Genomic DNA, 27,161 nt, shown 5'->3' on the forward strand with positions numbered 1-27,161 from the left:
AGGGGGTAATGCTCCCTGCCACCCCCGGGGCAGTGGTACAACCCACTGCCGGCCAATGCGGGCGCGGCATTTCCCCACCGCCCGCCTCTGATTGGTTCCTTCGCTGCGGCCCACGGCTCCTCCTCCCCGCAGTACGGAGGGAGCCAATGGGGGCTGTGCGTCGCGGGGCGCGGTGGGCGATGGGAAGATGGCGGCCGACAGCAGCGGTGTACCGGGGGCTCCGTGCCGGCACCACACACAGCTGGGAGCCTGCGAGTCGCGCGCCAAGTACCGCGAGGGGTGGCGGCCGCGCGCTGTGAAGGTGCTGGGGAAGGGGCGGTATCGGGAGGAGCCGCTGTGGGTGAGAGGGCTGGGGGGCGGCTGGGCCTGCGCCGCACTCCTGCGGTTCCCGGGGAGGCAGAGAAGGAGGCCGTGGCCCTGGCCCGCTGCCCGGCAGGAGCTTCTCGTTGTTGCAGCAGAACTGCGAGATTTGGATATCTCTGTGCGCTCAGCATACAGCGAGCTGTAGCGACACCCTAAAGGGCTGGAGTGAGAAAGGAACCGCTGAAGTTGAAAAAGACCTTTAAGATTATGAAGTCCAACCTGCATCTGTTTCCAGCCTCTTGTCAGGGAGTTGTAGAGAGCAGTAAGATCTTCCTGAACCACCTTTTTTCCAGGCTGAGCCCCCCCAGTTCGCTGAGCTCTTCCTCATCAGATCTGTGACCCAGACCCTTCACCAGCTCCGTTGCCCTTCTCTGGACATGCTCCGACACCTCAGTGTCTTGGAGAGAGAGGCCCTGAACTGAGCCCAGGATTTGCATTGTGGTCTCGCCAGTGCCGAACAATGGTCACTCCTTGCAGACACACATAAGGCACGTGTCTTTCACTGTCACCACCTTCCTGTAAAATTTCAAATCCTCCATACTTCATGAAGCCTCAAAGCTATTAAGTTCTTTTATTCTTCCACGTGTACACGGTGGGACAGAGAGCCTTGTGCGTCCACAGAACTCTGGCCACCACAGGCATCCAGCCATCACTGGCACTGGAGAATATAGACAGGAGAAACAGCATGGATGTCCCAAGTGTGGAAAAAATCTTGTTTGAAACTCTTCATCCTGGACAAGGAAGAGGTAGAAGGACAAACCTGCCCAAAAAAAAATTTGCATAGTGAAAGCATCAGGTTTCTTCAATCCCTTGTTCCCAAAAGAATGTGGATGGGTATATGCTGCTGCCACAAGAAAACTTATGCGACCTGGGTGTGGAGACTGTTTTTTATAGTGGAAGTTTGATAGTTGATTTCCAAAGCATTTCCACTTTGTCCAGAATAATTTTTTTTTTGAGAAAAATGTGTCACGCAGTCTAAATGTTTGTGTTTTGAGTTGTTTTTTTTTTTTTTAACAAACTCTGGATAAATTTCCTTTGATTTCAAGGATAAGCTGCATAGCTGCCTGTTGTACATAGTAAGCCATCAGAAAGCTTAGCTTAGAGCCTATTATGTGACAGTCACTACACAAAACAGAAGAGAATGGCTGGTTTGGTTTATAACCTGTTGGGATAAGACATTGTTTGTCTCATCATCCAGATTTTATCTGCCTATCTTAAAAATGCATGCTGTTGGATCACTATGGCAAGGAGACAGCTCTACAAACACAGGATTTACCCCAGGGAATTTGAGTAATTGTTTTTAAACTCCCTGTGTGGAAAAAACAATTTTTCTCACCTGCATGACTTCTCTGCCTATGAAGTCTGTTTTTTCGGTGTTTTTTTTAGTATTTTGTCAGAATGAACTCCTATGGACTGGTTACTAGTACATTTTGCATGGAAGTTGGCCAGAGACTTAAGAGATTTTACTCAGCAACTGGCAGTTGTCAGTAGTACTCTGACCTTGTATAGAAAAGTCAAGTCTCATTTGTGTTTTACTATGCATGAGAGGCTTGAGTTCAGCTCTTGCTCAGTGATGAACGGGTCCCAAATAACCATGCCCTTACTATCCTGCAAAATAGAGTACATAGGGGTTTCCAGCATTCTGAGAGGATTTGGAGAACAGAAAACATGGAGAAAATGCCTGCCTTTTGCAATAAAGCAAGAATGGGAATGTTTTTGAATAGTCTTTGTTTTTGTTTTTTTTCAGGTTTACACTATCAACTTGGAATCTCGCTATTTACTGATACAAGGAGTTCCTGCATTAGGTGTTATGAAGGAATTAGTTGAACAATTTGCCTTATATGGTGCCATTGAGGAATATCATGCTCTAGATGAATATCCAGCAGAACAGTTTACTGAAGTGTATCTTATAAAATTCAAAAAACTCCAATGTGCAAGGTATTGGATAGGGCAATATCTGCCTCGTGCTGTCTTAATCTTTTACCTTCTGTACTTACAAAGTGTTAAGTTTCTAGAGACTTGGAGTAAAATCCTCAGTTTTGTTGATACACTTTTAATTCCCTTCAGGGTGGCCAAGAAAAAAATGGATGAACGAAGTTTCTTTGGTAGTTTGCTGCACGTGTGCTATGCTCCAGAATTTGAAACAGTCCAAGAAACTAGAGAGAAGCTGCAGGATAGAAGAAAGTATATAGCAAAAGCAACAAATCAAAGAGGTTTGTGATTAAATTTCCTGAAAAATTTTTATGTTCTTCAGGGCTGGGTGGGGTTTTGGTTAAAGTGCCCATTAAAGGGCTATAGTGTGTTTACGCCAGCTAAATGCCAGGCACCCACCAAAGCTGCTCATTCACTGCCCTCCACAAACTGGACAAAGGAGAAAAAATTTAACAAACAGTTCACAGATTGAGATAAGGACTGGGAGAGATCACTCATCAAATATCATTGAGGGCAAAACAGGCTCAACTTAGAAACATAAAGTGAATTTATTACTAACAGAATCAGAGCAGGATAATGAGAAGTAAAATAAGCCCTTACCTCCGCCCCCCTTACTCCCCTTCCAGTTCTACCCCCTCCTCAGCAGTGCAAGGGGACAGGGAATGGGGGTTATGGTCAGTTCATCACCTGTGGCTTCTCCTGCTGCTCAGGGAGAGGAGTCGTTCCCCTGCTGCACCGTGGGGTTCATCCCATGGGAGACAGTTCTCTGTGAACCTCTCCAACATAGCTCCATCTCATGAGCAACAGCTCCCTGTGACCTGCTGCACTGTGAGTCCATCCATGGGGATCAATCCTCCCCAAACTGCTGCACTGTGAGTGCCTCCCATGGGGATCAGTCCTCCCCAGACTGCTGTGGTGTGGGTCACTCTTCCATGGGGTACATTCCTCCAAGGACAGGCTGCTCCAGCCTGGGAGCAGGGCCCCTCTCTCCATGGGTCTCCCACAGGGTCACAGCCTCCTCCCAAGCACCCACGTGCTCTGGTGTGGGGCTCCTCCAAGGGCTGTGGGTGGATCCCTGCATCCCCATGGGTCTCCAGGGGCTGTGGTTATTTTATCTCTCTTCTTACATCTGTTACCACACAGGTGTTGCCACCATTTCTAATCGGCCCAGCCTTGGCCAGTGGCACATCCATCTTTGGAGCCACCAGGGATTGGCTCTGCTGGACACTGAGGAAGCTGCTGGCAGCTTCTCACAGAAGCCACCCCTGTAGCCCTCCCACTGGGCCATACAAACCCAATACAGCTGCATTTTAAGTATGTTTACAGGGAGACATCTCTCAGTATTTAAAGAACTATATAATTTTCAAAGTAATTTTTGGCTTTGGTTAAGACTAAAATAATTAAATGCTCAAACTGTAATAATGAAGTATTCCCTTCATTTTTTGTTTTCTTTCAAACTGTTACCAGAAATTTAAAGCACTGGCAGGAAATCTGGGATCACACTTCCATCCTTGTTCCAGCCTCCTCAGGCATGCCAAAGGGACAGTTTTGGAAGGAGGATGAACCAGTTATACCAGAACCTTAAAAAAATTTCTCCAGCTCACATCTTTCCACTGGGGGAATGTTAAGAATGGACTGTGTTTAAAAAGGCTCCTGTACTGCAGAGCTCCCAGGAAGCACTGAAGGCAGGGCAGGCTGAGGAATAAACAAATGGATGAGCACAAACTTCTCTTCTCTTGTGCTCACATACTTGGGTATCATTATTCATTGTGTGAGGATTTCTAAAGGGAGTAAACCCACTGATTTTTACATTAAATCATCTGAGTTTTTTCTGTTACAAACCAGCAAAGGCACTAGACTGGAAAACTGGTTTGAAAGTTGAATTTGTTATGTTCTATTATATTTGAAGCTTAAAAAAAATCACAGAAAGGTAGCTGGGAATCAAATAGCACTATATAGGTATTGTTTCTGCATTTATATAAAAAGTTTTGTTCTTGGGTGTAAGGACTAATGATGATACGAAATAGTGAAGATGCTTCTTTGTTTTTGTTTTAAAGATTGCTTTGTGTTAAAGAAAGTAGAAGGCCCTAAGAAGACAGCCTCAAAGAACTCTGAGCAAGACTGTCCATGGAGTACATTGGGATCACATGTAGCCACTAACTGGGATCCATCCTGCTTTACAAGTTCTCCTGGGGTATCCCACAACATAGCATATCCATCTGGGAATCAGAATGAGAGCTTGTTAACATCTCCACACTATGATAACAATTGTGCTGACATTTCTGGGTACTTTGGTCAAAACACATCTTTAACTCCAAGTGTACATCCAGGAGGACATACTCCACCTGCTTCCTTAATGCAGCAAAGAATGGTTCCAGCTTACAATGGAATTGACAGGTTTATGCCTCGTACAACTCATCTGCAAGAACGGAAGAGGAAGAGAGAAGAAGGTAACAAGTTTTCCCTCATTGGAACGAGTGAGGACAATACTGAAGTTGTTATTGGTCCACAACTACCAGAAATACCTAAAGTGGATATGGATGATGAGTCTTTGAATACTTCAGCTACATTAATTCGAAATAAACTGAAAGAGGTATGGGTTCTTAAAGTTCTGATAGTTCAAACATAGGTGCTTGTTATCCATAAAATTAGTGACTCTCTGATAGCTTTATTCAGCATGTACTTACTATCAGTTTATCTGCCACTTAAAGCTAGTGCTCTTACTATTTAACTTTTCCACAATCTAGAATATTGCAGGCAATTCTACTCCAGACCTCTTACACTACACTTGAGAAAGTGTTAATGTCAGTGCATGATCTTACATGATTTTTAGTAAACCACTTTTTTTTTCCCTGACATGTGAAGGCACGATAACTTTGCAGTGTGCTACTTGTATCTATTTTCTGAAAGGAAAATAATGAAGTCAGAGTTCAATGTAATTTTGCTCCAACATTTCTTATGTCATTAAAAGCTGTACAGAATCACCTATTCTATGTTGAGAAGCATGTGTTAAGCTATACATAATTTTATGGAGATTATGAATCAATTAGCAGGTCAAACATTCCTGACAGAACATTTCATTTACACTAAGATATGAAAAAGCTCCCTTGACTAACTAAATTGATTTGCAAGTGCATATCTTATAAATAAGCACCCTTTGTATTAAATTCATTTCTAAAATACATGTCAAAATGCACGTTTCTGCTTTCTCTTCATTTCCTGAAATACCTGAGTTTATAAAGCACATTAAACCTTGCTTGAAAACACCTCTGTTAGGAAGAAGGGAGATGACATATGTAATACTATATCACTGACTATCTGAAATCAGTTTGTGTAGTTAAATACAAAAACTGAAATCTCTTTGTTTGTACTACAAAAAAGGTAGTTCTGTCTTCTAAGTTGCACCTCTCTTGTGGTTAATGCTGTCTTTGGTGTTACTTCTTTCCTCTAGTCAGCAGGAAAATTCAATACAAGTGTGATGATAGTAATAAATCCCTCCCAATACTCAAATCTTGGAGATGTAGCCTTACTCTAAAATGAGCATTAAAAAGTAATGGTTACAGGTTACTAATTTTTTTCCTCTCCAATTTAGGTAGCAGATTCTGTTTCAACGTCTGTGGAAAAGCCAGAGAGCAGCTCAGCCAAACCACTTGTAAAGCAGAGAAGAAGAATATAGATACTGCTGGCAGCATCTTCCAATAGTCCTTTTCTAAAGAATATAATTTAAAATATATATTTTTTATGTAAAAATAAAACTTTCTTTATACCGTATTTCCCATTAATTCTCTGTTAAAAATTGTTTCAGTTTGTTACTGGGGATGAGAAAACCAATATACAGTATTATTTTTGCAGTGTTGTCTTGTGTAACTCATACTGTAACATATTTTGTAACTCACAAAGAGCTCTATTTAGGTAGAGTTACAGAAGAAAATTCATTTATTCAATAGCTTTGACAGCAAAGGAATACTGAAGCTTAGGAGCAACTTTAAACTATTTTTACTATATCATGAAGAACGGTGAAGACGAAAACCCCTTTTAACAGTATGCAGCAATGGAGTTACAATAGTTACAACTATTTAGGAGTTTCCCCGAAAATTTTCTGTTCAAATGAGATACTGCTCTGTTAAAAAAAAAAGAGAGGAAAAAGGTTAATTTTCAGTTAACAAAAGGATTCTATTTAGTCAGAAAAGGTACTGAGCTGAAAGATATTTAATTGAAATGTGTATGCAGTGAAGACTGTCTCTTGCTTTTTAGCTTAGAAAAGGTAAACCCATAGCATTAATGGTGTCATCACTGGAAAACCAGCCAGAACATTTAAAGTTATTGTTGAAGGGGAAATTAAAATTTTAACTGCACAGCAGTAGGAGTGTGGCACCAAGGAATGATCTGGCAGGGAGGGCAAGACCCAGCTGCAGAATTAGATAAACTGGATGGAAACAGGAATACTAGAGACTGGGATGACAATGTAAAGGACTGAAATTTCCCTTAGTGATGAGATTAATATTTGCAGCATTGCGTTGCAACAACCCTGCAGTGGGAGTGCTCAGGGGCCACCTTTGGGCAGCAGAACTGGCACTGAGAGGATGAACCCAACATTGGCCTAAGATGCCCCATGCTGCCATTCACAGGATTGGTGCAAGTGTCTGTAGGGAATTGGCTTGTGCAGTTTTTTTATAACTCAAGGTTTATGTACCTTTATGTCTGGCAAGCATGGTCCAAATGCTTCTAAGAGAAGGTTTTCATCTCTGACTGTTTTTTCAAAGTCCGTAAAAGAAAGCTTGCCATCATGATCGTGGTCCTGCAAAAGGAAGGGAACACTTCATCAAAGGATTACTACTTGTAGTTTTGTTTAACATGTGTTTAAAGAACATGGATTCTACTTTTAGTTTGACTTGCAAATTGGGGGGTCATCAGTTTCTGTTCAGAAAAGGTTTATGTGACTTGCCTCTACCTAAAGCAAAAAGGGTGGGATTGAAAAATTGAAAAGATGGGTTTAAATAAAAGGAGTTGGGATGAAAGACCTGGTTTTAAGTGAAAAATTTTGACTACCACCATAGAAGGGGAGAATATATATCTTGATTTGATTAAAAGATTGACAGACAGTCCCTGGCTGATCTGATATTCTAGATTAAGCACTGTAAAACAAGCTTCACATTAATAACCTTGAGCTTAGTATTACATGAATTGGATAAAGACATTTCATGATCAGTTGATAAAACACAAATATACTTAAAAATGAAGCTACTGCAGATGCCTGTACTGATGGAATAAATGCAGCTTACACTTTGGAATTTTCTACTTCTGACTGGGCTTTTGCTTTGACTGGGCATGCACAGATATGTATGCACATATACACATGCAAATTTATACATAAAGTTTATAGTACATACTAAATTAATAGTTTCATATGAGAATACCGGACTGGGACTCATTAGATCTGGATTATATATCTATCTTTCCTCAGGAGACTAGAAGAATCCCACTGTAAATATGACACCTTATTTTGTTACCTCATAGAAAGGTTTTAAGTATCAGTTAGTGAATGTTTGAAAGACCCTCAAGTATCACAGTAAGTAAGTACTTGCCATTTTCTTCAGTGCTATCTCTACCAAGTCCTTAACTCCCTCATCAGGCTCTTCATCTGCTGGTTGTATGAGAAGGCTGTTTTTCAGCATTTGAAACATTTCCTCTTTCGAAATGTATCCATCACCATTCAGGTCATAAATGGTAAAGCAGACTTGTGAAATACAAATAAATTTCAATTTGATTGACAAACAATAATCACATACCATTTAAGCTGTTACCTATGGACAGAAAATGTGAACCGTACATTGTACAGCATTATCAATTGAGCCAAATTTATCATATATGTGCTGAAACACTCCTGGCAAACGCTTGTGATAGACCACACTGCATCTCTACACTAATATCTTCTACAGTGCTTACATATTTTATGTAATGCATATTTTACTGTTTGTGGTTGTCCTGACACACTGAATTACATCTGGGCACACATCCTAATGCTGTGACACCCCTGACCACTTTCCAGATGAATTTATATAATGCAATAGGGATGGCTAACGCTGCAACTTGGGAACTATGGAAACCACATACTGTCATTCTCCTTTTTCTATTTTTTTTCCACCTCACGTGCCCTATTTTTTTCCCTGCTGCTTAAAATTCTGGAGTTCTTGCTATTTTTTTCTCTTCCATCTTTCTCTATCATTATTGTGGAGGTTCTCATTATCATCTTTGAGTTTTTCTATCTATGCTTTCAAGCTGAAGAACTGCTGGAGCTAATGCAACTGCTACTATGTCCCCACTGTGCCAGTAAATGAATGTTGGCACTGGTCTTGCTTGGCTTGAGACTGTTAATTAGCCGAAACCATGCTAGAGATTCATCTGCTTCTAGTTTTGTGTGTGAATACAAAAACATGTATTTTGTCAAAAGTGTAAGCTGTAGAAGAAACTACAGTTTAAATGCAAGAGTTTGTAAGCAACAAAAGAAGGTGGTGGCTGTGGTAACAGCAGTTTACATAGAAAAAAAACTGTCTCAGAGAAGCCATTTCAGAACTCAGTTTCATTGCATTAAACTATACAGAAGAACACTTTCCAATCACCAAGTACTTAAAAACTACTAAATTATAACAAAAGCAATGTGTTATTTGTTATGAATTCAATCACTACTAAATATTAGCATACAGATCAATCTTACGTTTCATCTTCTCTTCCAGTGTCCCCCGAAGTAACACTCCTAAGCCTTCCACCCATTCCACCACAGTGATGGAGCCATCGTTGTCTCTATCGAAAATGCTGAACACTAGGAAGTGTATTAGACACATTTTAAATTTATATGATAGGGAAACACAAATAAGGAATGTTTTCTTAAATTCAGTAAAATTATAAATTATCTTTCTTCTTAAGATGTTTGTCTGCTTTCACCAAGGTAAGATTTCCGTTCTTGACTCTAAGATGTAACACTGAAAGTGATTCTGCCCCTCAGTTTACTGATCTTCCACTCCAGGATCCTGTCTGGTAAGATTTTGTTTGATCTGTTGCCTTCCTAACTTAAACAATTACAAGAAGTATGCTTCTATGCAGATGTAAAGCAAATAAACCAATATCCCTTAATGGATAATTCTGCATACTGATTAAGATTTAAATTACTAGGTTTTTGTCTTGGAAAATCTTGAACAAAGTAAACCTATAAACAATATATATTAAATATACAGAGAAAAGTAACCTCCTGTCTGTCATGTAACAAAATATTTTTCTTTTCCCTTCCCTAAGCAACTTTCAATCTCACAGCTTCACTATTCATACAGCCTGTAATATAAATAATTCAAATCCAAGATGGAATACAAAGCATCCACTATTATCTATAATAATTTGTATTTTATATTATTAATTAGTAAGTTGGCTGAAGGAACACCTCTCCATGCAGAGCCAAGCATTTTTGACTTAGAAGACAATAGGTTTGCTTTTGCAAACTGAAATCGGCCCCTTTGCATGTAATCATTAATTTTTAAGAATGTGTAAGGTAATGTGAGGTATCTTCCAAGACACACTTGACTTGCTGCATAAAATTGCAACAAGTTTTTATTTTATGGCATGTAAGTAGCTCTCTGCTAGAGGCATGGAGAAAGTTGAACCAAATGTTGGTTCAACTTGGGTTCAAAAGTTCAAAAGTTGAACCCAAGACTGAAAGAACGGCAGACTCATGCCTGCTCTGCATACTCCTCTAGACACCTCTGCATCAGAGATCATTCCTTCAGCTTTCAGTGACTGCAAACATGTCCCTTGTTACCAATCTGTGAAATCACTGTATTTTCAAGGGGTTACTTGGCTCATTACTCTCACCTCCTCGTACTATCTGCCCAGAGCCTTCAGTGCTGTTTACAGAGCCTCTATTCCCAAAGGTACCCGCTGTAACAGAATGCCTTCCTGGGACTTCCCAGCCTGAGCTACAGCTGTCGCCCAGCAGCGACTGCAGCTCCCGGTGGAACCACCGGAGAAAAGAGGTAAGTGACGCTGCCCTCTTCTGTCACGACACTACAGCGGCTGCGACAGGAACACCTACAGGGCAGAGCAGCTGCTTCTGGCTGGTCTGCCTCGAGCTAGAGAGTGAGCTCTCCTGAACTAAGGGAAAACTGTACCCCATAAAGAAAGAAAAGATGCCATTTTCTGAACAGCTCCCGAGCATTACTCCTCCTTTGCTGTCCTGGGCAGGACGAGACGGCGCTGTTTGGTACGGACACACTCGTGGGGTCGGCAGCGCCATCCCAACCCCTTGCACGGCGTTCAGAGCCGGGTGCCCGCTGGATCTCACCTCGGTCCAGCACCACGTCATCCGTCATGCCGAAGGCGCTGTGCAGGGTGTCCCGGAACATGGTGCGGTCGAAGCCGGTCCCAGCATAGTCACTGCTGGCCCTGGCCACCAGAGTATCGAAGAGCTTGACCAGACATTCCACTTCGCTTTTGTTAACTGCCCGGCCCAAACACAAGCAAATACAGTTTATAAGTTAAGCTGGTAAAATACGAGGCGAGCACTGGGACACACCAGGGCCGTGAAACCGATACCGCCCCCCCGCCCCCGCCGCTGTTCCCAAGGGAGAGCCGGGAAAGTGCCTCCCATGGGAGGCGAACAGGGCCACAGGGGATGAGCACGGGAAAAACGGGGAGCGGCCGGGCGGCAGCGGCGCGGCTCCAGCCGCCCGGGGGAGACTCACAGTGCTTGTCGGATCGGGTCAGCGAGTCCACCAGGGCCTTCACCCCCTTCCTGCTCATGGCGGCCGGGAGCCGCTCCCGCCGCCGCTGCCCTGGCAACGCGGGGCGGCGGCCTCGGCCTCGCTGGGCCGCGCGGGCGGGCCGGACATAAACACACACAAGGGCCAAACAGACATCACGTCCTAACGCGCATTCAAAAAAACTGCAGTCGTAAAAAATAAAATAACTGCATTTCAAATTTCTAAAAATATTTGTGGGGAAAAAAAGACCTAAAAGTGGAATACAACATAAAATAGCGCTTGTTCATCTCCTATCAGAAGGCAAAAACATATTAAGCCACTCTTCTTCCGACATGGTTCGTTTTCTGCTTTGTCCCTCTGCTGAAATTTGGAACGTGGATGTAGGTGCCACCCAAAACCCCGGTCACTGTCTCACGACCACGGCGTGGGCACACCGGGAAAGCTGAAGGGCTGGGAGCAACCTCCACCTTTCCTTCAGGAAAAGGGCATGCAAGAGCAGACTCAACGTATTTGTTAAGGTATTTCACACTGAAGCAGCTCCCTTTCAGTAGTAAAGCAGCTTTTTTGGGAACAGACAAAGCTCATAAGCCCCTTGAGCGGCTACACCCTTCCCAAGCATGACAGCAGCACTCAGCTGAGCAGAACAGATAGTTACAGTCACACAATTAAAACGACATACCGGCTTAGGTATTTGGAAGACTGGGTCTCATTTCCATTTTTATTTCTTTCTGTGGCAGGTGGTTGTGTAAAAGTCAGATAAGGTATCACACAGGACAGAGCATTTATACTATGGTTCATTACAGGTTCTTTTACCAAAACTGCAACACCGCAACTTAAAAAGAAAACAACCCCAACAAAACTAAACATAAACCCCAAATCAAACCCCTCTGTTCACTGCATATCACCTTTATTTTAACCTGACAAGAGCGTCTAGAATTGGTAACATCAAATCCAAGAGTATAAAATAGTTGATGAAAATATTACTATTGTTTAGATGCACATTGCTGGAACTCAATTATTGTATTTTCCCAAGAACTTGAAGACAATTTCTCAGCAAAATGGAAATATGAAATTATCTTTCTCCTACAGATTTTAATTATGGTTTGCTGACTAATAATCAATGTCTTAAAAGTCCTGAAATTTTTGGGAACACAACATTTGAAACATCTGTATGCAATAGAGGTAAGTTCTAAGTTAGCACCTGTGCAATGGAAAAAAGGGGTAGATCAAAAATACAATCTATATTTGACTACCTGGGATGGATGGGCATCTGTTAAAGGCTAACAGAAGGCCCAGCAATCAGTACTTCAATGGAAGATGAAGTGAGAATTTAATGTAAACTAAAATCAAATGGTTGCTCGTGTTTCCTTGTGGGCACATTTAATTTAAAAAAGCTTTTTTTCAGTTATCTAAAGCAACTAAACTAAAGTAAAACAGCTTTATGACTTAGGTCAACATTCTGTAGCCCTCAAGTACAAAAATATAAATACAAACTGTTTAAACAGTATCTTTAATGAGATTCTGGCAGTAGTTTTTTTTATCTAACAAGACACGTCACATAGATCTGCCACTGAACTTGCTTAGAGTAAAATCAGCTTCAATATGAAGCTGTTAAGGTATCAAAACCCTGCTTTTTACATGCTAAATAACTTCAGCAAGTGTGCACTTAAACACAGCAATGAACTTAACTATAACTAAATACATACATGAAAATCTGCATGTGAAATGTAATTCATAGAACTGGTTACAACAAATGATTACCTGCATTTTGTTAATTTAAAAATGGTACAAATCATGCAAAACAATTCTAAAGTTAATGCAAAAAAGCTACCAGTGTTTGCAAGAAGTTTTCAATTAAACCAAAATTACATTAAATGAAATACGCGTATTTACTAGCAAAAGTCTATCGCTATTTCAAAAAAGCAGAGGTAAAATCTTCAGGTTTTGACTGTCAGTTATACTGCAAAATGTCATTGCTCTTGCTTAATGCAGAAGCACATGCTTGGAAGCTCAAAACTGCTCATTCAGAAAAGTCTGCTGACAATAGCTCTAGCTTCCCAGGAATGCAGAGATGCATGGATTAAAAGTAGCAGAGATTTGCAAGAATCAAAGGCAAAGGCACCCTATTCAGGTAGCCAAAATGGTAGCATTCCCTTTCTCCTAAGCATGGAGAGAGTAACGGGGCAGATGATACACATTTCTACAAAGGCAGCCTTTTCAATGTTATCATTCATTTTCCATTAGCAGACACCAGCTTGTAGTAGTTTATGCATAATATTAACCTGCAGGATGAACTTGGGATTTAATTTGTCCTGATTTACAAATAAAGACTATTACTAATGCTTTAAAAGACTATTTTTACTATTTAAGAAGTTTAACTCTTATTTTTCAATATTTTACACCTCAGCTGGCCTACCATCTGATATTGTCTCAAACATCTAACACTGCTTACTGGAATTTTATAAAAGTTGTACCTCATGTATTAAGCAGCAGGCAATAACAATGGTCTTTCCCAGCACAGCTGTATCTGGCTGGCTACTGAAAGATTAGGAGTATTTCTAAAACACAGGAAAACTCATGCAGTTTGGTAAAGTTTGCTGTCATTTCACAGTTTAAGTTTCCTTTAGTCATTGCACTTCTGTTGATAGTCTCAGGTTGTTTTAAAATATTATTCTGAATCAGAATTTGAACCAGCAGTCTTCTTTTTCTTCTTTTTACCATGTTTCTTGTGCTTCTTTCTCTTTTTTGTTTTATCCTAAAAAAAATAAAAAGGAAATTATTGTATAATACAGTTGCCATCTATTGCATTCTGCTAATGCAAAATGAGAACACAAAAAGGATATCTTTTGAAAGACATTTCAAAAGATTCCTACAGAAGCCTACTGAGAAAATACAAAAAGAAATACTTTACCCGGAAATTTGCACTATTATGAGCAGTCTTCAATTTAAATTTATCTCCACAATGGTATGGCTATTTCACACCTCTCATTGCTGTCATTATTACATTTCCTAATATTTTAAATTATTTTCAGAACATTTCAGATTACTGAGAAAGTACTAAGGAAGTGCTCTGACCAGTAGTGACGTATTTGGGAATAACTAGGATGTTTACAGATTTTAAAGCAAGCTCTTAAATTCACTGTGTAAAATTAAATAGCTCAACTGCACTTGGCAAGACTATCACTTGTACCTTTATTAAAATAAATTATAATCTCAACTGTAAATAGAAATACACTCAAATTAACCCTACTGGATTCAGTCCTGAAGGTAGCATGCTCGACATTGTAATACAGAAGCTAAGAGATGCAATCTTGTCTTTTTGCAAGCAGAATTTCAGCTGAAATTCTCAAATAGGTGTGGCATTATGTAAACAAAATAACCAGTATTAAAGCTTTGCTTTATACATATTCTTTACACATAAAAATCGTCTATGAAGAAGTCCATATACAATCACTAGAAATGTTATGGCAAACAGTTCATATGAATCTGAAAAAAACAAGTTCCACGGAAAAATGTGTACAGAGTATCACTGATACTCCTATGCTCTATTTTTAGGTGACTAATGTAGACCTTCCCTTTGCCCTACCTTGTGGACAACTGACATGCCTGATAAGGAACACTGCTACTGACAGGGGAGACAGATACAAAGACATCTCAAGTGGGCATTCAGGACCCCAAACCACTGTACTCCTAACTGCGGAACCTCAGATATATGTGGTAAATCTGGATTCCATATAATCACTGCTGGAGCTTCCTCTCATTTTTACCAACAGATACAAATAAAAAATATTGAGAAAAGTAACAGGTTGCTGGCAGCTTTAAATTTGGTTGGGGGAAGAGTTATAATGGCATAGATGTTGCAGCAATTATGTCCTAAGGCCCTTTCCATGGTGGCAGAGAAGGCTTACCAAGGAATTACACACAATCCTAATGAAGGAACAGCCCTGATGTCTCTGTGATAAACTTGGTACCACACAGATACAAGTAGTTCTAGGCCATTGATACAGAACAAAATATATTCTACAGTAAGTGTTAAAGTTGTATAAATCTCAAATCACATACAGATAAGAGTGACAAATTCTTCTTTAATTCAACAACTTAAAAAGTGACTTCAGCAAGTAAATAGAGAAACTGTTAATTTAGATGTAACAGTATACTATTGTTATTAAACACTTGTATTACTGAAAAACGTGAAACTGGAAATTAACCAAGTACACAGTATTTATATCCTAAAACTACAGCATGAGTAAAAGGGATACTTGCTGTTTTTTCTTTTTCCTCATTGCTTTTCTTCTTTTTTGCTTGCACCTAAAGAAAATTAAACCAATGTAGTATCCATAAGAAGTTGATTCTCAAGAAAATTAACTCAAAATTATTTGTAGATGATAGAAGCTAGATTAAACAATCCTTAAAAGTATATTTTAAAAGGAAAAATACACTGCACTCTTCAATTCACCTGTAGAGTGCAGAACAGTTTTAACAATGTATTAAATCTAAGCTAGTTCATTCATTTGTTCATGAATCAGTAAGCTACAAGCACTGTAACATCTGAACCTGAAGATTCACACTGACCTCCTCTATCTGATCCGATTCAGATACAGATTCTGACGATAAAGGTCCATCACCTCGATCTGCCTTCTTCCTTTTTCTGTGGTGATTTTTACCTTCCTACACAAAATAATTTGTGAGTAAAGTCAGACCTTTCACATTTTATAAAACCTCTGCTTAAAATGTAAGATGGAAATATCACTTCTAAGTTGTGAAATATTTTAAAATATTATTGACAGTCCCTCATCATCATCAAATTACCCTACCAAACTGTTAAAATCAACTCTTAGTGAAAATAATTATTTTCTGTATATTCCTTTTTCTTGTTACCAAGATACAGCAACTGTCTAAAAGTGAGAGGAATAATAACAGTCTCTTATTTTAAATAATAACACATGGAGGAGTAAGCATTTGAAAATAAAACATTTCACCACTTTTAGGTAACTAGTAACTGAAGATGTCTCAATATATACATACAAACACTGTAGCTTCAAACTCTTGCTTTGTTCATGAAAGAAAAAGCTCTCTCAGTATTTGTGTTGAACCAGGACAAGATGTCCCTGCCAGCTGTACTTCCAACACATCACATTTCAATCCAATGCATTTAAAAGACAGGTTTTTTAAAATCCTGTGTGAGATTGTTCTGATGAGCTGCTTCTCTGCTCCCTGCACTTCCTTTGCTCTGGACAAGGCAATGTGTTCCTAAGACTGAAGGTACTTTCTCTCACTTAGTTTCTAAGATCAGAAACTTCCCAAAAGAACTCATGACAAGTACAGAGGATGCAGCCCATCTGACACATGGGGGATCTGCAGGTAGAGGAAGAAAGACCTCTAGTCCCCAAGTGCCCTCTGCTTTCAGATGTGTGAAAGTAGTGCTACAATAAGGGACCATGATAGGTACTTGGTCTTCCAAGAGAAGCCATTCAAAAGGATGAGATGGGAAATGGACACTGTAGAACAGAAGTAGGAGCAAGGGGAGAAAAATCAGTAAATTGCCTCATGCAATGAAGAATTTGTACATCAAAGTCAATACTATTGACCAGAGCAGGAGAGGCCAACATGACAAGAAAGAAAGGTAACTGGAGAGAAAGACTAGGGTGGATTCTGAAAGCATTTTTAGTTTATCTGTAGTGTACAAATATCTAAAACTGAAGTCAATTAGATTGTTTAAAGATAATGGATGAGTGTACAAAATGGTGTGGTGGTGAGGAGAGAGGATTTTCATGCTTAAGAGAAATGACAGAATAAGGTCATTTTTCATAAGCTAATACATTTTTCTCTGCAATTCTTCAAAGCTGTCTTAAGTATAGTATCTCTAATTATGGCTATACTTAAATAAAGAGAACCTCTGCTTATGTTTCTTAATTTACAGCAACAAGTCAATAACCTACCAGGTATGCTACTGAAAATATCATCACACACATTTTTAGCTCAATGTGACAGCTAAAGATAAACCCCAAAACACTAACGATGCAGCTGATCTACTATAGCATATTAGATACAGTTTTAATTTACCTTTATAACAAGAACAGAATCAGTGTTTTTCACTAACAATAATTACTAAACCAGGTGCTGAATCCAACTAAACATCTACTTCAAATTGGGTGCACTGAATACCTTCTGACTGTGTGGGTTTGGACAGAAAATTTCCACAGATGTAAAGTGAGGCATTTAATATTAAAAAAATAAATATCTATTATGTATGCAACATGCAATTCTGATTGAAGGATTTCAAGAATAAAAATACCTTTTCTTTTTCACAGTCTTCCTTTGATCTCTTCTTTTTTGTGCTATCCTAAATAGAAAGGAAAAGAAATCACAACAAAATCATTACATGAAAAAGGAAGAAATCTCCAAAGCAGTCTGACCAATAGTCTTTTTATGTCTGTTGAAGGTAATTCTTCAAGATTGTCCTTTCGACGTTGTAGTTGACAAGAATAATATAAAAAGCTGTAATTTTGATGCAGTTGCTAATCTCCTGATCCAGCAGCAGGAGAAAGTCTGTATGGAATGAGGTAACAGCATCCTTGCAGGACACTTAGAGAGCCTCTAGGAAGGATACCAGCTATCACTGCTGTAACCACATAAAATATGTAACAGTTGGGAGTTTTTTTTCTTTATCCATGTCCATCTCTGCTGATCAAACCAGGTCAAGCAGGTATTTTCCCAGAGTTTTCTGCAGTATCTCTGGATCCCTTTATGCAGCAGAAGTTTTTAACCTCCCATTAGCACAAATTCATAGGTATCTGCAAACAGGCATTCATTACAATTTATATCCCACCAAATTAGGTATTCCAGTGAAAGTCTGCGAGAGAATCTTAAAAACTCACTGTTTTATTAATATTTAAGCAGTAAGTACAGTAACTATGCACTGTAGGACAGAAAAATGCTAACACAATAGAACAAGCTGCCTCATGTAGCTTCACTTGGCAATGTTCTGGCCACTGCTATCCTGCAATACCGCATTTGCAGATATGAAGTTGAATTAAATTGCATTAAGACATAATAGACATTTTAAGCGTTAATGTATTATCAAAACTAAGCATTTGAGCAGCACAAAAGCTGCATATGTCTGGATTCAGCAAAAAGACTACAAATTGCTGGAATAAAGCATGTTCATTTTCTAAAGGTCCTATGACTTCCACCAGGCATGTGGCCAGTGGAGGCAGATTCCACACTGCATGTGTAAAATTCAAGTCCAGCTCAGGCAATGTGAGAATACATGGCTTTAAAAGTGGAAGATGAAAACTCACATTAATATGTTAAAGCCAGAAATCTTTACAGTTTTATAACACTGACCAAGAAAACTTGGCAAGAGCAATACATCTGCATATTTACCTTGCTGTCTGACTCAGATTCTGAAGTTGTGCTTGCTGAAGATTTCCGTGAGCGATACTTCTTCTTCCTTCTTTTCTTCCCTTGCTTTTTATCCTATCCACAAATATTGTAGAAAAAGAAGGAAAAACACAAACTTGAATTTATTCTCACTAGAATGAAAGATTTACATTAAATGTAAAGAAAAGGAAACATCAAATTCCTACATGCTATAATGTTCTCCCGAGGAACAAAGTACACTACATTTGATTCTTTTAGTGGAGGACCTTCATAACTCTTCTGCATTGAAAAAATGTGAACTGGTGAAAAATCCAGGTTCTCTAGATTGTTTATTATTTAGATGTTTGCTGTAGAATCTGATTATCTGTAACAAAGATTTTGCTAGAAAGTAAAAATGGTATTTTTGCATTTTTATGATTAGGTAGGGGATTCTATTAAAAAAGCAATTCAGCATTAAAATGGATCCAGTTTACAAGCAAGGATGCCAAAATCTGTAGTGTTCATACAGAAGCTATTGACTCAATATATGTGTCTAGAATTCACAACTTTATTATATATACCAAATGCATAAAAACTAAACGGTTTTATCCAAACCAGCCCCTCAAAATATTCTAAAACATATTATCAAAATCTGTGTTAAATAAACCTCATGAAGAAAACATGATAGATTCCAATAGATCAGCTCTTACCTCATCTTCTGAATCAGATGAACTGCTGGAAGAATCAGAGCTTGATGAAGAAGAGGAAGATGAAGACAACTTGACCAAACACAACAAAAAGTGAAGCTTGTGAGATGCAGCATTTTGTCTGGCAAATACTCAAAAGCCCATCCAAACATTCCCTTTAAATGTCTTCATTTTCAAAGCGTAGCCAATACAATTTTACTTCTGAGAAGCTGGTCTTATATAGATTTTTCTTAAATAAACTTCTAAACAGCTTCTAACATTTTTCTTTTAATAGTATCTATTTAATGCTCTTTTCCTGCCTTTAATTTTCCTTGTACTGAATGTATGCAAACCCTTTCTAAATAAAAGTTAATTTAACATCTAAAATCAATATTACAGCCATACTTTCTCTTTCCAAGAGAACTTAAATGACAAACAGGAACAACCCCCCCAAAAAAAAGCTCAGAAAACTGAAAATTTTGCTCACCCTATTAGATTTCTTCTTTTCCTTTTTCTTTTTCTTAAAAATAGAAAAAAAAAAGTTACTTCAGCATAATTTCTTTTGGCATGCATTTAGGTTTATAAACTTCAACTCTGGCTTTTAAAATGTATTCATGAATACATTCTGTGTTAGCAGCATTGATGATAATTCAGTCCCAAACACAGAATGTATACAACTGAAAACAACTTACCTCTTTTTTTTTGGAGGAGCTCTCATTTCCACCCAGTAATTTCTCCCTGTGTTTTTCCAGTTCTTTCCTCCAATTCTGAAAACAAAACCAATAAGAAACAGTAACAGGAGGGTCATTTCTGAAGTTTTTTTTAAGCTCTCCTCTACCTGACATTATAATTTTAACAAAACTCACAGGAAGTAAACAATATATAATGTCAACTAAAGATGGAATACACTTGATTTTACAGAAGATTATTATTCAGCAAAATACAATGTTAGTTCATACATATCCTACCAGAAAAGCTGAGATTTTGTCTTAGTTCTAAAAATCACCTGAAACAAAATTCAAGACAGTTCTCCTGGCCCTTCTTCAACGTATGTGCATCTTTTTAGTGTGTATACTGGGCCTTGTTGGTGTCAGCAATAATTATACCAAATTACTATACACACCTTCATAGAAACACTCTTATTTTGCTAGGCCAAGCACACCAAATGAATGAATAAAAATCTCCTCTCATTCCTCCTTTTCAATTCCACACCTGGTCTCTAGGTTTACTTGAAATGTCCCCTTAAAGAGCTCTGAAATAAATATCCAACCTGCCTCTATGAAACTGAAAGGCTGCTATGTTCAGTCTGCACTGTCAGACACATCATGTGCTCCCTTCTTTATTATTCTGATCTTCACAATGAAGCTGTATTGGTACTGCACTGGCAAAACAACGATGATCCACATGTTGTGCTGAGGGGACAGAAATATCAGGAATCAAGTAACCTGTGCAATGCAGGATGATACACAGATCCCCACATCAGCACTGTGAATCAGCTGAACAGAGTTGCTGAGGGACATGGAAGATTAGCCAGGATGCATTGCTGTGTGAAATGTGCTTCCATGGACCAAGGCAGCATCTGTGGGTTGGGTACTTTGATACACGAGGTACTCAGAGCTACCTGAGGGGTTTCTCACAACAATCCGTGCTTCATTATTTTAAAGACTGTGCTAGTGTTATGTTTTAAACAGAAATGTCCGACAACTGTCAGTAAAATAGGGAAGACAGCACCTCATTCAGAGACTTGTGATCTTTTCAGGTGTTCAGAGATTCGTTCTTAGGAGCTTCAGGAATAATTCATGGCCATTTCATGATTCCCTGCAGCCCTTCCTACCCTGCTACCATACTGAAAGGATGGTAGCTTCAACGCATGCCAATTTCACTTGTTTCACATTAAGCAAATATAAAATCAGGAAAGGAATATGGTAAAATACTAAACCAAACTCACCAAGCTAAAACTCAGAGTGCAGAACAACTGATCCTCTCAGAATAGCACTCCATGGCCCTCCACATCCTGTTACAACTTCTTAAGCAAAAAGGTGTAGCCAGAGTACTATGGGTACTATGCCCTTCCAATAACAGAGGAGGAGCATAATCTCCTTCAACCAGGAACTTACACACAATGATGAAGATTACTGAAGCTTATCTCAAGATACCCGGACCCAAGAAGGAACAGAAACAGTTAAATTCACTGTATACTAATTTCTCCCTTGAATACAATAGGAGTTACACATGAAACTTTCTAATACTACACGGATCTTCAGTAGGCACAGAACACAAACATCGGAACAGCTGCATTTATATCAGGAAACCAGCACATGTAATCAGCTTAGGATGAGAGAAAAACAAGTGCTTCATAGTCCTATCTGGCTGAAAGTCATTCTTTGTGCCTTCTCCCATAATAATATTACATGTATATTCCTTGCCAAAGACATCTGTTTCCAGTTTCCTTTTTTTCACTGTACTGGGATTCTGTGACCTCAAACAAGTGAATATTAGCACAACAGACTTTGGTTTATCATAACTGAAAATGCACTGTTTAGTTTATTGGTATAAGCACATGCATTTGTATAAATATATTTACATTTATGACAAGGTCAAGTTTTATTCGCCAGCAATTAAAAAAAAAGTTTTATATAGTTTTTTCTCTGAACTGAAAGTAGCTCTTTACTGGTTAAGTTGTAAACTCAACTTGCAGCATAAATGAAACAAAATAGTTACTCATTAAAAGCTGGAGTGAAGTGAAATATTATGGCTACTTGATATTGTAAATGATAACAGATGTAGCATGTTAGATAAAAAGAATCATGTATTAACAGCTAATAGTATTACCAACCTCATTCATCTTTTCTTCAAACTCAGCCAAAGCCCTGGATCCTTTCTTTTTCTTTTCTAGTTGCTCTTTGACTTCTTCCCTATATGAAAAGAATGATAGAACACAATTTTTTCAATTAAAAATACCTTCTTCAATGTCTAACCTTTCCGTAGAATTTTTTTGAAGTTTAGCCTTGGTTGAACTTCCAAGAGAAGAAGAATGAAAGCATCTTAGATGTTACACATATGGTAACCTAGCCCTAATAACTTAAGTACGGTTGTTAAATCCCTCCAAAAGATTTGAAGCTAACTTTGCAATTAGGTAAATTGTTCTCTAATGTCTCATGAGGGCAGGCAAAGGATTGAACATAAAGTAAGTTGTTGATAATATCTCAAAGTGGTGGTTTTGTTGGGTAGGATAAACTGGATTCTAAGAACATACCTTTGCTGGTATTATTCTTTTAGAGATTAATTTGATTAATTTGTTTACAAATTAAATATATCTACAAGGTTTAAGTATTACAAAATGAGGAAAAGCTAACATGACCTTCTCCTCTTCTGAGAAACTGTTGTCAAAAAATACAGACAAATGAGAAAAATACATTTCAAAATTATATTCTATTGTTTTTAAAAGAGGAGACTGAATGCATGTTTAGAAAATAATACCTTGGCCAGAGACAAAAAAATCTTTCAAAATCTATTACTGGATATTCTGGAGAGGAGGTAGATACCTGTGACATTTTAGTAAGAGGGAACAAATCTTTTACTTAAAAGATCAAAAGGGTAGACAGGCACTGTCACTTACCATGTTGGTCTTGGCCTGTTCAGGTAGTCTTGTATTGTTGGTCCTGAATTTGGGGCAGGACCTCGTGCCCTGGCCATAGCTATGGGATTCATATAAGCCTTGAATATGAAACAACAAAAAGAAATACCAAATTCATCAGTTACACTATGATACCAAAATATCTTGTTTGTTCTTCACAGAAACTTTTTATCACTCCTTGAAAAATAATTCTGACTTGTTTCTAAGAATATGAAATATTTAGCTAAACTGAGTTGATTCAGTCTGGAAGAAAGACTCAGCTAAGTGCTCTCAGTTGGAGTTATACTGTGGCAGATAGAACTAATCCTCAAAAAGACCATGTTCCTTACAACAAATCCCTTCCTTCAGCAATGCTTTTGTAAACTAAGAATAACATCATGATTTCTGAAATATTTTTCCCTGGGATATAGAAAATGTAATTAAATTTCAGCTCTCATTCTCTGGGACAATTGATCCTGTGCCTTTAATGTTCTGTTCAAAATTGCTGACAGGAGTCACTAAATTCTGCATTAAATTACTTGCACCAAAACAAGCAAGCAGTGGTACTTCATTATAATTATATATGTATCAAAATTCTGTGATTTTTGGCTATTTTAGGGCTACTTTAAGGAGGAAAAAACCCACAAAACCAAAACATACATAATCCCAGTGTTATGAGATATTGTATCTTTCAAACCTATGCATCCTCTTTGTGTTATGAAAGATTAAATTAAAATTTAGAATTAATAATCCACCTCCCAACTTAATGGAAGAACTCTTCCATAATTTTTTTATGTCAACAATGTTTTGTTCATGTGAAAAGGAGGTACATATACCCTCTTATCTCATTCAGTTTCATCAGTATGTCATCCCAACACCTCTGCAGAACATAACTGCTCTTACTGTTCAGTTTGGAGACAAGGAAAAACGAGGAAAAAATGACTTGTTTTGGCTGCCTAATCTGAGACAATTTTTGAAGAGTACATTTTGTAGATCCAAAGCAAAGATTGGACCATCTGTGTAGCTCTCACATGTCCAACGCTGCTTTTTATCAGGCATTCAGGAACAACCATGCACAGTAAGTGAGCATTTGTGAAAGCTGTCAGAAGCAGCAGCTGCTGCCTCCCCTGCAGAAGCAGTGACCACAGCAATGCTGAGTTTCTGGACTGCAAGCAGGCTGGTGGCCTTCAGCTCCTGGGGATATATTTGGTCCTGGAAGAGGCACTCCAGGCTCTGCCTGGGATGAGGCATCTGCTGGAAGGAAGCACTGCCCACACAAGTTTGGCTCAGATTCACCAGCTGGACCACTCTGAAGCAATCCAAGGACCCTTCAAGTGGAGCATTTTTTTTACTCAAGTTGACTTTGCAACTCTAAGGGGACGTTTGCTGCCATTCCTTGGAGCTTTGCTTTGTTGATTTAATTCACACAAAAAGGCTAACTAACATGGGCAAATAAACACGGAGGTGTGCAAACTGAAACAAGTAGCAGATGGACTATGCACTCAAGTAGTTACAACACTTAGAAAGGCATTCACATGACAAATCTAAAAATGAATAAAACTTCTGTAATTGAATTCAGCTTTGAGTGGAAAACGAGCTCCTTCAGGAATGCAGAACAGCACTATTTGGACACTGTTTTCACTAAAGATAATTTCAATGTATTAGATCCACTAGAAACTTGATTTACTCCAGTGTGCACATTGACTTTTGGTTACCATTCAAAAACTGGCATCTGAAAGCTCTTCTCATGCAATTATTTTAAAAAAAAATGAGGTCTCTTGCTGCTCTTAAATAAAAATCAGCTACTTTCCTAGCTGAGCTAACAAGTAATGAACACCTCACCACTTCCCAACAAAACTCTCTACCTGCAGAAGAGGCTACAGCTATCAAACGCTGATTTTCTACTTGCTCAAACTGCCTCTGGATTACTGGCCAGGAGGCTTCCTCCCTTCAGTGGCTTTCTTTAACTTTACCACAGCAAGTACTTAATAGATTGTGTACTGCTCTATATTCCAAGATTAGAAAATTTATGTCTTAAGACATGTTCTTATAATTTCAACCAGGTTTGTTTAGGAAGAATTACTTCACCAATAAACATCTCTGAAAAGTATTTACACTACTTTGCCAAACTACATGTCACTAGCCAGAAAGAGCATGGAAATGCACCCTAAATAAAGAAAGTGATTGTCTTCACGTTCATTTTCTTCTGTCAGCAGTTTGCTCAAGCAGGTATTAACCCATGCATTTGCTGCACAGCTTCCTTGCTCATGAGAAGTGTAAAGCATCTACTGTCAGGCAGGATTCTCTGGGCAAGCAGTACTATTATTGCCTTGCAAGTGCCCTGCAGATGTGTCAAATGCATGTTTATTTTCCATCTCCAAAAAGTCAAAAACGATGGTGTATTTAAGAAGGGACACAACAGTGAATAACAGTAGAAATCTCTGTGATCATACATGAGGAGCAAAGGGTCCTATATTATAACTTGTCTGTAATATGTATTATGCCATGCTGGCATAATAAACATTATATAGGAACATAAAGATTTGCTGCCACGGATAGGTATATCCCAGCTGTCCCATTAAAAGAAAATTAAGAGCAAATATATACACACCTGAAAACCTTACAGAACATCTCAACCATGGCACTCCTGGAGCCTAATACATGGTCAACTGTTTCTTAGTAGACTCCATTTTTCTGATAGGTCAACAATGCAATCAAAGGGACTTTGCCATCTATCTATACAATATCTGAGTCCTCCATGCCTATTACTATACTGTTCCACCAAGGTCTGCAAAGATGTGAATTGATCTGAGTACGAACTCATAGCATATACAAGAAAGAAAAAGAGAAAGGGAAAAAATAAAAGTATTATGATTTGTGTTGAGTCACAAAATTCAGCAGCAAACTTACAGTGTTTAAGTGATTACGAACAGAAGGTGAAAGGCTAACTGGTACAAAAACATTTAAAGAAAAATAGGAAGAAGGATGAATGTGTTTCAGTTATGTATGAACTCAGGCTCTGCAGTCAGGTGTGTAGAAGAGCATTTTTTGTCTGCTGAGCGCTGGCTCCCGCCCGAGGCAGCAGAGTGCTGCGTAAAGCTCAATTTCAGATCTCTCAGGTACAGCTCAACGCCAAGTTTAAGGAAATCCGGCTTAGCTAGGATAAGTGCTACTTCAGAGACTGCTGCAACTCCCATTGGGAACATTTTATTTTTGTACGGACCAGGCCAGCACCTTAATCACCTTCTCCCGACAGACCACAAAGCAGGCGTCAGTCACGATGCTGCCGGATTTGACAAGGCAATCAGAGGTTCTGCCAGGGAGTCCCGAGCACGTGCCGAGGGAGGGATAACGCACCCACCCGGGGCTCGGGCAGATCCCGGGGCGCCGCGGGCGGGCGGGGCGAGGCGCAGGGCACGGCCCGCCTTTGTCGCCCGCCGGCGGGGCCCCGAGCGCGGCCGGACCCCAGTCCCGGCCCTCGGCAGCCTCCGGCCCGCCGCGGGCTGCCCCGCCGGCACCGGGCCGCTCTTGTCCCCCGCGGCGGCCCCTTCTGCCCCTCCCGGCGGTCGGAGCGCGGCTGCGGCCGGACGGGCCCGCCCGGGCCGAGGCAGCGCCCGGCTCCCCACGGTCTCGGCGCCGGGGCCCGCCCAGAGGTGCCGCGGCTGCGGCGGAGCCCAGCCGGGCTGCCCGCGTTACTCACCACACGGTTATCCCGCTTCCCCATGGCGCCGCCGTGACTCCGCACCACCGCCCGCCGCCGCCTTAGCCCAGCCCAGGGCCCTTCCCCGCGCCCGGGAAGCCGCGGCCCCTCTCGGCCCCGAGCGGCCGCGGAGCTGCGGGAGCGGCGGGAGTGGCGATGGCGGCGGCCGCAGAGCGCCGCCTGCTGGGGCCGCCGCGCCGGGCCGGCCCCTCGCTGCCAGCGCCCGCCCCGCCCCGCCCCGGACAGAACTGCGGGAGGAAGGGGCGGGAGGGGAAGGTTTACTGAGAGCGGCGGGGGCAGCGGCGGGGGACACAAAATCGCAAAATGGGACAGGTTGGAAGGGGCCACAGCGCGTCGTCTGGTTCAACCTCCCTCATTATAGCAGGGTCGTCTTACAGCACGTGATAGAGGATTGTGTCCAGACGGTTCTTGAATATCTCCAGTGAGGGAGACTCCACAACCTCTCTGGACTCTCTCTGGACTGGAATCTGTTCACCTGCACATAAAGAAGTTCTTCCTCATATTCAGGAGAAACTTCCTGTGCATCAGTTTCTGCCCGTTGCCTCGTGTCCCATTACTCGGTACAACTGAGAAGAGCCTGGATTCATCCTCTTGGCACCCCCGTTTCAGATATTTATACACATTAATGAGGTCCCCTCTCAGTCTCTTCCTGAGGCTGAACAGGTCCAGCTCCCTCAGCCTTTTCTCCTGAGAGAGATGCTCTTGTCCCTTCACCATTTTTGTAGCCCTTCGCT

The 27,161-nt window shown here is 40.1% G+C and overlaps 3 protein-coding genes across 6 annotated transcripts; 1 reads left to right on the top strand and 2 right to left on the bottom strand.

Annotated features, from left to right (window-relative positions):
• The first annotated feature begins 180 nt into the window (after positions 1–180).
• On the top strand, positions 181–6,066 carry RBM48 (RNA binding motif protein 48). 3 transcript variants are annotated; one of them, XM_014875672.2, is made up of 5 exons: positions 181–301; positions 2,111–2,301; positions 2,431–2,576; positions 4,353–4,888; positions 5,888–6,066. In XM_014875672.2, exons 1-5 carry the CDS (start codon positions 188–190, stop codon positions 5,969–5,971), a joined length of 1,071 nt encoding a protein of 356 aa, XP_014731158.2. In that variant the 5' UTR covers positions 181–187; the 3' UTR covers positions 5,972–6,066. The 3 variants fall into 3 exon arrangements, with proteins under 3 accessions (XP_014731158.2, XP_088017752.1, XP_088017744.1); XM_088161626.1 differs by lacking the exon at positions 181–301 and adding an exon at positions 713–851; XM_088161618.1 differs by lacking the exon at positions 181–301 and adding an exon at positions 905–1,109.
• A 142-nt stretch (positions 6,067–6,208) lies between these two features.
• Positions 6,209–11,147, bottom strand: CLXN (calaxin). 2 transcript variants are annotated; one of them, XM_014875674.2, is made up of 6 exons: positions 11,025–11,147; positions 10,625–10,780; positions 9,011–9,115; positions 7,881–7,984; positions 6,989–7,093; positions 6,209–6,415 (listed from the first exon to the last, which is right to left on the bottom strand). In XM_014875674.2, exons 1-6 carry the CDS (start codon positions 11,080–11,082, stop codon positions 6,368–6,370), a joined length of 576 nt encoding a protein of 191 aa, XP_014731160.1. In that variant the 5' UTR covers positions 11,083–11,147; the 3' UTR covers positions 6,209–6,367. The 2 variants fall into 2 exon arrangements, with proteins under 2 accessions (XP_014731160.1, XP_014731159.1); XM_014875673.2 differs by having other exon boundaries at positions 7,881–8,032.
• A 578-nt stretch (positions 11,148–11,725) lies between these two features.
• FAM133B (family with sequence similarity 133 member B) lies at positions 11,726–26,579 on the bottom strand. Its single transcript, XM_014875675.2, has 11 exons — positions 26,407–26,579; positions 22,710–22,807; positions 21,927–22,005; positions 19,783–19,857; positions 19,578–19,610; positions 19,115–19,183; positions 18,429–18,521; positions 17,338–17,385; positions 15,615–15,710; positions 15,306–15,350; positions 11,726–13,797 (listed from the first exon to the last, which is right to left on the bottom strand). Exons 1-11 carry the CDS (start codon positions 26,428–26,430, stop codon positions 13,711–13,713), a joined length of 747 nt encoding a protein of 248 aa, XP_014731161.1. The 5' UTR covers positions 26,431–26,579; the 3' UTR covers positions 11,726–13,710.
• Positions 26,580–27,161: the final 582 nt, after the last annotated feature.

This window comes from Sturnus vulgaris, chromosome 1 (assembly GCF_052056855.1).
Source record: "Sturnus vulgaris isolate bStuVul1 chromosome 1, bStuVul1.hap1, whole genome shotgun sequence".
Lineage (NCBI taxonomy): Eukaryota > Metazoa > Chordata > Aves > Passeriformes > Sturnidae > Sturnus > Sturnus vulgaris.